Consider the following 12,324-nt stretch of genomic DNA (forward strand, 5'->3'; position numbering starts at 1 on the left):
GAGGCACATAATTATAGAACTCTGCCATCTTCGGTACAAAATGCACAAAATAAAATTTTTGTTCTATCTGTACATCCCATGGAAACATTTGCATAGTGAATGAGGTAGACTACATTTTATACGTTCCTAAACAGCCTCACCTTCTCACCTGGCTCTGTCTTAGGGAAGCCTACACTTTCTTCAGAGGTCAGATCAAAGCCTCTTCAGATTCTTCAAGTAAGACTCATTCTCCCTTTCCTAGGCCCTCACAACATGTCCTAGAACATCTTACTGCTGACCTTGCCTTCTTCCTTGTGCAGTTCCCTCATGGCATAGCATATCTGGGATTTATCTTTGTCTCTTACGGCCCCAACACAAGTGCCTTGAACACTGTAGTTGATTATTGAATTGGTAAGACCTTGCCTGAGGTCCTATCACGCTCTAAGAGTTTATAAACATTTTCTTGGATCTGGGTTGTTCAAATTTGACCACAGAAATGACCTCAATAAAGGACTCTCTTCACACTTAAAAAATATTGTCTCCTTATAATCATATTTTATGTTGACCTTTTATACCAGAACATTTGCATTAATTTAATGCATTAGTAATCAGCACTGGCAAATAGCAACCTCATAGCCAGAAGGTTAAATTATAAAGTGTCTTTTATAATCAAGTAAGAATATGGCAGTCATCAAACTTAAACAAACTAACTTGAGATTTGCTTTTACCATAAATCTTATAAATAGTCCACCAGATTCTATTCAATATGAAGGTAAGAGATTCAAAGCCAGAACTTCAGCTCTTTGAAGGTCTCTCTTTAAAATGAGCTGGTGAATAAAATGCTGGTGAGAGAACTCAACATTTCAGAGCAAAAAGTACATCACTCTACCAAGGCCAATTGCTCTTCATGGACACAAATAATGTTCTTTTTATTAGCAATATGGAATAAAAATTTAAAACATTCATTTTATTGAGATTTTTATATAAAAACTGAGAAAACAATTCTTCACAGTAATTATGAAAATATGAGAAAGTGCTGAGCTTCTGAAACACAGTAATCTTCCTAACTCCCCTATCTTTCCCTGGGCCATGTGTGGTAGTGCTGTGATCCTCAATTAAAAAGCTTATTTAGCCTGGAGGGGTGGGATAGGGAGTGTGGGAGGGAGGGAGACGCAAGAGGGAAGAGATATGGGAACATATGTATATGTATAACTGATTCACTTTGCTATAAAGCAGAAACGAACACACCATTGTAAAGCAATTATACTCCAATAAAGATGTAAAAAAAAAAAGACAAGCCACAAACTAAGAAAAAAATTGGTATTCAGAATATATAAGGAACGCCTACAAATCTATTAGAAAAAGATTTTTTTTTTAAACCAAAAGCAAGTAGGTAAAAGACACAAGTAGCTATTCCACAAAGGAGAAAAAAACACACGGCCAATAAACATATGGAAAAAAAAAAAGAACAACCTCATTAGTAATCAGGAAAACAAATTAAGATTCCAATGATATATCCTTTTATATCCACCTGATTCCACCCCCACCCCCCAAAATAGTTGATAATACCAAGTGTTAGTAAGCTAGAACTCTTTAAGCCCTACTGGAGGGAGCATACATTGATTTAACCACTTTGGAATACTAGCACTATTTGTAAAGTTGAATATTCACATAGCCTATGACCCAGCTGTTCCACTTGTAGGTATGCCAAGATATACAAAAGAATATTTATAGTTTATATTCTCTCACCCCCCAAAAAGATTGGAAACAACCCAAATATCTGTTGAAGGAAAATGAAATGAATTTTCATTTTGAATACATAAATACATAAATAGTCACATGATGGAACATTACACAGCAGTGCAAACAAGAGAACTACAAATACATATAACAACATGGATGAATTTTAGCAACGTCATACTAAGTAAAAAAAGCAACTTGTAGAAGATTACATTATAATACCATTTGTAAAAAAACTCCAAAACAAGCAAAATTAATCACTATGTTGTTTAGGGACTGTAAATATAAATTATTTTTTCATAAAGCAAAGGAATATCAATGAAAATTTAGTTTAGTGGTTATCCTTGGGTGTGGTAGAAGGCAGAGAAATGGGTTAGAAAAACAGCACACACATTGATGTGATGGTACTGGCAGTATTCTTGGTGTTTTTTTAAAATATCGCAAATTATTTATGTTTTAAAAAAAGGCTTATTTATAAGGAAGATAAAGACTAGGGAATAATAAGAATACTACTAGGGCTTGCAATGAAAAGCAAGCTAAGAAGATGAAGTAATTATTTTCAATTATACCACATTCTACAAAATAGCAAAAAACTCCCATTACATTTTGTGTAATATGTGAAAAAGCTCTTTGATCCATGAATGGCCTAATCCAACAGCTATTCACATAATTCCTGTTCTTTTCAGGGAGAATAGCAATCAATGATCAAGAAGGAAAGTACAAGTCACAAAACGCATGAAATCTTACTTTTTCATCATCTTCAGTAAATGGAGCACCTTCAGGAATCTTATTTATTGCTTGGGCCACACCGATAATCTCACCATCACTGCTTCGGATAGGCATGCACAGTAATGATTTTGTCTTGTATCCAGTTAGCTTGTCAATTTCATCATTGAATCTGCGATCCTAAAAATAAGACAAAGAGGGCATCATTAACTGCATTTGCATTGTTGTCAGGGAGAAGGAGAGAGAATGTTTCTGTGTGTGTTACCTTATCACTGGGAACTTCACCCCACGGATTTTTAATAACAAGAACAGATCTGATTTCATGTTGAATTCACCAAAGGAACATAAATGAAAATAAATCACCACCATAGTTTTTAACCATGGTAAACGAAGAGAGAAACTTTAAACCCCACTACAACAATATATCAAAACTGGGGAAGGGGCAAGTGTTTTTAATAGAACTTCACACTGTGCTATTTATTAAAATATGTTATTTCGCATAGACAACTGGCTATGAAGTATCATATAAGAAATATATATTAAGCATTATGAAAAAGTATGCAGAAAAAGCAATTATGTTTCCTCAGTCAAAATGATCCTGTGAAAAAACAGAACTTATAGGCCCATACTGATACTTTTTAAACATTCTAAAAAATGTTTTTAATGTGATGGGTAGGGAGGAGGTAAAGGCTTCTTTACACAATGTCAGCTAAAAAATGTAGAAGGACTGATAAAATTATATAATATCTATTTTGCAACTACAGATACAATAATGTATACAAGCAAGGATCATCAATAGATGCCAATACCATTGGATGAAAAATTGTTAGTAAACAGGGTATTCACTTAGTCTCAAAGCGCCTCATTAAATTCAAAGAGAAAAAGATGTCTTTATCATTATCTAGTGGACATCATATTCAACAAGTAATCAAACTTAGCATCACCATTAATGAGATAAAACAGCACCATGTGCGCCTCCTGATGTGATGCAATAAGAAGGACACAGCGTCATCAAGAATGTGGAATGGGGCTTCCCTGGTGGCACAGTGGTTGAGAGTCCACCTGCCGATGCAGGGGACACGGGTTCGTGCCCCGGCCTGGGAAGGTCCCACATGCCGCAGAGTGGCTGGGCCCGTGAGCCATGGCCGCTGAGCCTGCGCATCCGGAGCCTGTGATCCGCAACAGGAGAGGCCACAACAGTGAGATGCCCGCATACGGCAAAAAAAAAAAAAAAAAAGAATGTGGAATGTTCTTGTCAAAGAGCTGAATCTGATCATTCAGGAAAAGAAAATTAAGAAAAATGCAGATTATTGCTCATTCCTTCAGAAGCCTGACCTGCACTTTTCAAAAATGTCAATATCATGAGAGATGAAATAAATTAAAAATAAAAATAAAGCCATGGGAGCTGTGCTGGTTTAAAGAAGACTGAAGAGACCTGAAACTTAAATGAAATGTGAGATCCTTCATTGAAAATTGTTATGCAACTTGGGAGGGAGACAATTAGAGAAAGTTGAACAAGGACTTTACATTAGATAATATCACTGTATCAATATAAATTTTCTTGGGTGTGATAGTGGTATTGTAATTATGTAGGAGAATGTTATTTTTAGGATATACATGCTAGAGTATGTTGAGGTGAAATGTCATACTACCTTCAACTTACTTTCAAATGGAAACAAAGAGGAAGAAAGAAAAGGAAGGAAGGAAGGAAGGGAGGAAGGGAGGAAGGGAGGAAGGAAGGGAGGCAGAAAGAAAGGAAGAAAGAGAGGGACTTCCCTGGTGGTCCAGTAGTTAAGGCTCCGTGCTTCCATTGAAGGGGGCACGGTTTTGATCCCTGGTTGGGGAACTAAGATCCCACATGCTGAGTGGGCCAAAAAAAAAAAAAGAAAGAAGGAAAGGAAGGGAAGGGAACGGAAGGGAGAAAAAAGAAGGAAGAACGGAGAGTGAGAGAGAGAGAAAAGACTGGCTCCTAAAAGGGTAATAGGGACTAAAAACATTCCAAGGAAGAAGACAAACTGGATCCAGGCTCACTGCTTCAAGCCAGGGGCTGAAGTGAGGCTTCTCCCAATGCTCTTGATATTTCCTTGTTAAAAGAGGCTTAAAAATCAAAAACAGCGGCTTCCCTGGTGGCGCAGTGGTTGAGAGTCCGCCTGCCGATGCAGGGGACATGGGTTCGTGCCCCTGTCCGGGAGGATCCCACATGCCGCGGAGCGGCTGGGCCCGTGAGCCAAGGCCACTGGGCCTGCACGTCCGGAGGCTGTGCTCCGCAATGGGAGAGGCCACAACAGTAAGAGGCCCGTGTACCGCAAAAAAAAAAAAAAAAAAAAAATCAAAAACAAAGCACTGTTGTCAACCACCATAGAGAGCTATAAATTTTATCTGACTGAGGGCCTAGGAAGGCTGGCTGCAGACAAGGTGATAACTTCAAGACCAAACAGTGCTGGTCTTCTATGACCTCTGTGATATCCCCAATATCAAAAGACCTCTGTGATATCCCCAATATCAAAAGAACAGGAACCCTCTTTGTAATAAGGCCTGATTCTGGTCTGGGGCCTATGGAGGCCATTCTAAACCCTTAGTTAGGGAGAGGGGAGCCCTCAAGAGAGAGGGGAATCAAAACCCAGACAAAACCAAATCTCCTGCTCAAAATGAGCCTGCAACTAAACTTTCAGAAAAACACTAATTTGTATTACTTTTTTTTCATTCACTGAGGAAACATTATGTGTCAGGCTGTGAGCTAGGAGATACAGCAGGAAACAGAAGAAGCATCATCCCTGCCTTCAATGAACTTGAAATTTAGTAGATGAGGCAGATGACATATAAATGTATAATCATATATTGTGCTAAGTGATACTGAGGAAAAGACAAGGTATCACGAGAGAGGCTCAAAAGAAGGAACCTATTTTTATGGGGATCAAGGAAGTTCTCTCTGAAGACAGGACAAGTAAGCTGTGACTTGAGTCACGAGTAATAATTTGCCAGTCAAATAATGGTGGGAAAAACTTTCCAGGAACCTGGAACAATGCACACGTGAAGGTCCTGAAGCAAGAAAAAGCTTAGTAATTTCCAAAAACTCAAAGGTCAAAGGCAAGAGCACAGGAAGCCACAGGGAAAATGGAAGAGGAAGGCAGGGGCCAGATGGTACCAAGTCTTACAGGACCAGACAGGAGTTATATTATTCCTAAATGCAATGGAAAATCACTGAAGATCTTGAAGCAGAAGGATGGTATGATTCATTATGCAGCACTTGGCATTCTCTGAAATCATCATCTTAGTTTATTTGTTCTCCCACCACTGGTATATAAGATCTGAGAGAGCAAAGCTTTTATTTCTCATTTACTACTTCATACTGGCTTACTAGAGGTGTTCCACAACACTTTTCCTGAGTAATAGATGGGTTTTTTTTTAAAGACTGTGTTGTAATTATGCAAAATATTAGAAAGTTGAAAAGGCCCTAAGGCCCCACATTTCACTGTGATACTATTGTACATGTACAGAAGAGAGATGCACAAATGTTTACTGCAACATCAACTATGAAAAGAAAAAAACTGGAAATCATTTGAATATTGGTCAATAGAAAGATAAACAAATTATGATGTCTTGTTTTGATATACTATATAACAATTTAAAGGAATCAGCTAAAGCTACTTGTATTAACATGAACAAACATCAAAAACATGTTAAATGAAACAAGCTGCAAACTGATACCATCTATATAATACCACCAAAATTTACAAACAATACTAAATATTATGTATGGATTCATACATGTAGCAACAGTATAATGCATGCATGGGAATAATAAAGTCTGAATTGATATAAGTGGTTACCGCCAGGGAGGAAGGGAGGAAATAGCATGAGGGAGAGGTAGAGGGAGGCTTCAATTCTAACAACACAATTTTCCTTCTTTAAAAAAAAAACTGTGAAGCAAATGTAGTACAGTGCTAAAATTCTATAAACTCTGATGGTCTTTTCTTATCTAAAGGTTTGAAATATTTTATAACAAGAAGTTTAAGACCAACTTTTAAAAGTTAAGAACTTTGTGGAAGATGATATAGGGTTGGAATAGGAGAAACCAGTAAGGAAATTTCAGTGGTCCAGGTTAGGCAAGAAGATGGTCTGGGTTAAAAGAAAAGCAATGGAGCTAAGGAAAAATAGATGGATATGTTGAGTCTACAGTACTTCCTAATGAATTGGTTGGTGATGGGGGTCTAGAGAAAGAAGAATGAATCTCAGGTTTTAATTTGAGAAACTACATAGATGGAAGTGCCATCTACTGGAGTGGGTAAGTTTGAGATGAAGGTGAAAGTCTACATATAAAGAAAGTCAAGAAGGTTGATAAATCAGTGAGGTATATCCTGCAACCTAAAATCAGTGGTTCTCCACCCTGGCTGCATGTGAGAATTACCTGAGAAGGTTTTCAAAATACCAGTGCCTGGGCTTCACCCCATCCTAAATTGAACCAATCAATACAAAGCATTGGTTTTTAATTGGTTTTAAATGCTCATAGCTGATTCTCACATGAGAACAATTATCCAAAATGATAAAGGGCTTAGTCACTAGTAAGATCAATAAAGTTCATTGATAAGAAAAGCCTTAAAATGGGAAGGAACAAAGAGAGTGGCATGTATTCCGGTGGTTACATATCATTGGTGTGGACCATGTGAGACGACTTGAAAATCTACTCTGGAATAGGCAAGCCTTTCTACTCTTACCTTTGTGATAGTCTGTATCTCTGGAGAAGGGCGTCATCCACCAAAGGCCAACTCTGAGTAAATCAACCACCAAGACTGTGGGGTATTCATTGCCAAAATATCCAAAGCCACATAACAACAGATACAGGGGTGCTTCATCATGACCAGGGGGAACAAAAATATAGTAAACCCTCCTCACCATCTCTCCAACTCTCTACACTCACCTGATAAACTTGTAACTTGAGGAGAAAAAGATAATTATGTTGATATAAGTGGTAAGTGTTAATCTTCTAATTTAAAAGCTGGGAAGATAAATTTATTTCATTAAGTCATAATGGTTTTTTAAAAATAATGCATCATAAAACATACTTTGTCCATGTCTTCATTACACTATTTATGGGATTATTCTCACAAATTAAATCAAAACTTGATATAATCCATCTAATGAGAGGTCAGAAGAGCTGATACAATTGCATACTTTACAATTATATTAATCTCTAGATTAATTTTCCAATTTAAGAAAATGAAGAAAGCTGAGCCCAAAATCGAGGTATAAATTAATCATAGGAGATGAAAAACACTAAGGAAATAATTAGATAAAGGAACATATTACTCTGATGTTACAGAGAGAGGGAAAGTTTAAAAATGGAAGATAGCAAAAAATAGATTTTGCTAGCCAAGCAATGACCACAAATGAGTATAGTAGTAAAGGAAACATAGGGCATTGTGGAACACACAGTCTGAGGGAGGGGGGGCGGCGTGGGGGAATCTCCCAAGGAAAGTGAAATTTTTAAGCTGACAGCCAAAGGATTGGTTTCCCAGGAAGAAGGAATAGTATTCAAAATTCAGAGGCAATAGGAAGCTGGTGAATTTGAGGAACTGAAAAAAGTTGAAGATGGTTCTCAAGGGAAGAGTCAGAGATGGAACAAAAAAGACCAGGTGGAAGCTGAAGAAGGGGTGCTTAGCGACCAGGTTTTGAACTGTAAATTTACCATAGAGGAAGATGGAGTCACTAGAGGGTTTTAAGAAGGTAGGTGGGAGTAATATGGATGATTCTTCATTTTCGAAAGAGTATGGCTTACAGGTAAAGAATGAATGGGAAGCAAGAAGTCTAGGTGAGCGATAAACCATCTCTGGACTGGGATGGTGGCTATTGGTGGTAGGGGTGATGGGAAAGGACTGAGTTGAAAGATACTTAGGAGGCAGAATCAATAGGACTTGCTGATTAATTTGATGTAAGGTTGCTAATGCTAGAGAAGGAAAAAATAGCTGCATATAGCCAGTGCAGGTACCTGGGTGAGTGGTAGATTCCCTGAGTAAGGAACACAGGGAGGGGACAGCTTCTGAGGGGGTAATAGGAGTTCCCTTGTGGATGTTTTGAGGTTTAGTTAACTACGGGCCATCCACATGGTGGTATTGCCCCCAAAGTAGTTTGAGATATAGGTAGGTAGGTAGGTAGATAGATATATAGATAGGTGTTTTAATTTCAGGAAAAGGAAGGCAAGGAAGAGACTAATTAGATAAGAATGAGCGATTCTGCTCAATAACTTCACTTGAGGTCTTCACCACACTCACCAGCAAAGCTTCACAGAAGGCCAGGCACAGAGGTGACAGGAGCAATGAGAAGGTAGAAACATTGGGCCTACTTACTGCTGGAGATGGAAACTTGAGTAGGAAACTAACAAACGCCTCTAGGTCTAAAATGAAATATCACATTGAGAATGGTGTCCAATTTTTATTCATCTCCCTTAGGACAAAAAAATAAGAAATGATCTACAACAGGAGAGATTTCTAATAAATTAAAGGGCTTCTTTAATAAGGTTGTTAAAATCTGGAATGAGTTTCTTATGAATGTGGCAGACTCTTTTTTGCTTTGAGTATTTTTATGTCATAATATTTTTCATATCACAGATACTTTAAGTATAACTGTTCTTGAGAAGTGCAGGGATCTTCTCAGTGCTTTTGTGTAGACCTACTTTTTGCATGTGACACTCAGCTATGATTTTTAATATTTAAAAAGATAAAGTCATAAGGCCAAAAGCAATTTTGAATTTTTAGCAATGGAACTGACCTGTGCCTGCTACAGAGAGAACAGTTAAGTGCATGTACTTCTGACCCAGGACCTTGCAATTGCAGCCTCCTCTGCACATTCCTGAGTTGAATATGATGCCACAGAACACACCCAGAAAGTGGATCCCACCTGCAAAGTCCACTAAGGCTGTAGAAAGAACCAACTTCTGAAGTCTGAGCTTGCAGGTCCTTGAAAAAAGAGCTATGTTCACTGCACTCGAGAATCCCAGCCAGCCTCAGGGAGACATATTTTTGAGGCACATAAGAAGCCTCAAAGCAAAAGGGAAACTATCCACTCTTCTTTTCACTTTCTCAGAGAAGCCACTCAAGGCTCCCTAAGGCAGGAGCCAGAGCTAAGAATCTTATTCAGACTCATAGCAAGGATGGGTCACATAAGATCTCTTTTACCCTCTCTGTGTTTAAGGTTTCTCTCCCCAACACTTTACAGTAAAATTATCCAGTGCTCATGATTAAGCCAAGAACTAGTCTTGACCACCATTTAACCTATAAGGGTGATTGTTTTAACCACAATTTCAACTTTACCTTGGGTCCTTCAGAGCCAAGATGATCAAACTCTTCAAGTCTGAGAACATCCACATGATGAGAATTATGTTTTTAGAACATATGGATGAGAAAACATGTAAATGCAAAAAGCTCCTCTTAACTCCATGAAATGTTTAATGAATTTGTATCTGAGTTACTGTGTCCATAAATTATAGAGGAAAAGTAATACAAGATGTGTGTATATATGGTAATTCTTCAGTCTACAAACACTGTTAGGTATTCATAAGAATAGAGCAGTGGTTGGCAACTGTTCCTAACATTGGAATCACTTGAGGAGCTTTAGGTAACTACTGATGCCCTAGCCCCATTCTGACCGATTAAATCATAATCGGTGGGAGGAGGGGTTGTGCAGGGGATCTGACTTCTAACTGTTGGTCCGGGTTAAGAACCACTGAATCAAAGGTCCCTTAATAAATCCAAGGCCTCCAGAGTTCTGAGGGGTCTTGTAAACCACTGCTTTAGAGCTTTCAGAATAAGATTGTTCGTTAGCTTTTGTTTTGTTTCAGTTTGTTATGTTTTCCATCCACTTTCCTCATAGGCTTAATACACTGGGCCTGCATACCTTACACAAAACCCTCCTACCCTCCCCACAACAAAGAAAGGTTTGGAGACCAAGTTCAGTCCCGCATTTCATCTACATCTTCTTTCAAATGCCTTATGGAGCTGCAATGTAGAGAAGCTAATGGAAATATAAAATATAAAATGAATATGCCATTGAAACTCAAACCAAAGGATTGCCCACTATCTGAAGCTTAAAAGAAAATTGCTTTTATTGGTACATCAATTAGTAACACTCATTTAATTCCAATTCATAAAAGCATCTCCTTACATTTATGACTGATCATAAACATCACTTATTTTCCAAAAACTGCTTGGAAAGCTAAGCTCTCAAAATTTTTGATTAGTCTTTAATCATTTGAAATGTACTATTCTGCTTTTCTCCATACAAGGAAGCATAACTAATTGTTCTGAACTGATGGAAGGCTTGAGAATATACTGCACAAAAACAAAGACACAGCATATGGTAAGTAGATAGCTAACGCTTTGGGCATCCTAATTTGATACTTGTTGAGAAAAAGTGCAAAGTTATCATGGTTGTTCCTAATATGTATTCATAGAATGTCATTGCTCAACAGCAAACAAAAATCTTGTCTCTGAATTCTTTCACAAAGAAACGTGTATAGCTTTAAATACTATAAAATATTACCAAAAAGTATGTATGTTTTTGAAACGTCACTCTTTTATGGACCTGAAGTGGTGTGGTATAGGTGGTGGAGCAGTTTATAAATATGTACAGGTCACCTCTATTTGGTTAATGCTTAATGGGCACACTTTCAATTAAGTCTTCCAAGCTGAATTACTGGTTAACAGACACCATAAAAGAATTTAATATGAGGTTTAGAAAGAGCCATTGTTATTACCAAGTCACTGTACTTTAGGTGTGTTTCTAAAGTAAACTCGGTTTGCTGATCTTATTTCTTTGTTCTGCCTTTCTTAGTTGGCACTTTTCTTTGGTCCTGTCTTATTGTTGTCATCATGACTATTATTATTTATCTTTCTTATGAGAAATACAAATATATCTCAAGGCATAAGACACAGGAAAATGGAAGAACCACAGCACAGGTGAAACCAAAGTTGGTGAGGTGGTATGAAAGAAAATGGTGAAATCTTAAACTTCTTTAATACATACCACAGATATCTACTAAGGATATACTGTAAGTGTGCAGATAAATTGTATGTAGAGTTAAAATTCAACTCCATTTCTATAAGATTTATTGTGTATAATTAAAATGTCTGAGCCAAAGACCAGTATCTGAAGAGATAGACATAGGAAGAGTCAGCTGGCCAGAAGCACCTTTCTTCCTGTCACAGTGGAGCCATCTAAGAACTTTGGTGAATCAGGGAGGTGAGGCTACAGGTGGAACCAAGAAGGCCATGAAGTCTATAACTATGGACAAGGGATTGTCAACATGGAGTTGTGATTCAAAGCCAAACAGTCAGGAACCAGGGATTATAGGGAAAGCCAAGGTCAAAAGAGTAATGCATGAAAAGCCAGATCTGAATCAGGGGTACAGATTAACAGAGACACACCAGAGATTTGGTCTCATTTATTTGTTAAAACCTAACAAGGATCATAGAAAAAGAGATCAGATTTGTGGTTACCAGAGGCAGGGCATGGGGGCAGGGGGAATTGGATGAAGGTAGTCAAAAGGCACAAACTTCCAGTTATCAGACAAATAAGCACTAGGGATATCATGTACAACATCATAGAATGAAAACTGTGTGTGTCATATTTCAAAGTTGAGAGGAAATCTTAAGACTTCTCATCACAAGGGAAAATTTGTTTTCTACTTCTTTAGTTTTGTATCTATACAAGATGATGGATGTTCACTAAACTTACTGTGGTAATCATTTTATGATGTATTTCAGTCAAATCATTATGCTGTACACCTTAAACTTATACAGTGCTGTATGTCAATTAAATCTGGATAAAACTGAAAGGAAAATTAAATAAAAGCTCTGGATTTTAAAAAAAACCCAACAAGGACCA

At 37.6% G+C, this 12,324-nt stretch overlaps 1 protein-coding gene across 1 annotated transcript in view; it reads right to left on the bottom strand.

Moving 5' to 3' along the window:
* Positions 1-12,324, bottom strand: part of PDE11A (phosphodiesterase 11A) — a 420,363-nt gene that overhangs the window by 365,610 nt on the left and 42,429 nt on the right. Inside the window, exon 2 of the mRNA XM_004267363.3 lies at positions 2,467-2,625. Coding sequence (XP_004267411.2) covers positions 2,467-2,625 — 159 coding nt within the window. The remainder of the gene's footprint in view (positions 1-2,466; positions 2,626-12,324) is intronic.

The sequence above is a fragment of the Orcinus orca genome, chromosome 7 (genome assembly GCF_937001465.1).
Source record: "Orcinus orca chromosome 7, mOrcOrc1.1, whole genome shotgun sequence".
In the NCBI taxonomy this organism is placed as follows: domain Eukaryota; kingdom Metazoa; phylum Chordata; class Mammalia; order Artiodactyla; family Delphinidae; genus Orcinus; species Orcinus orca.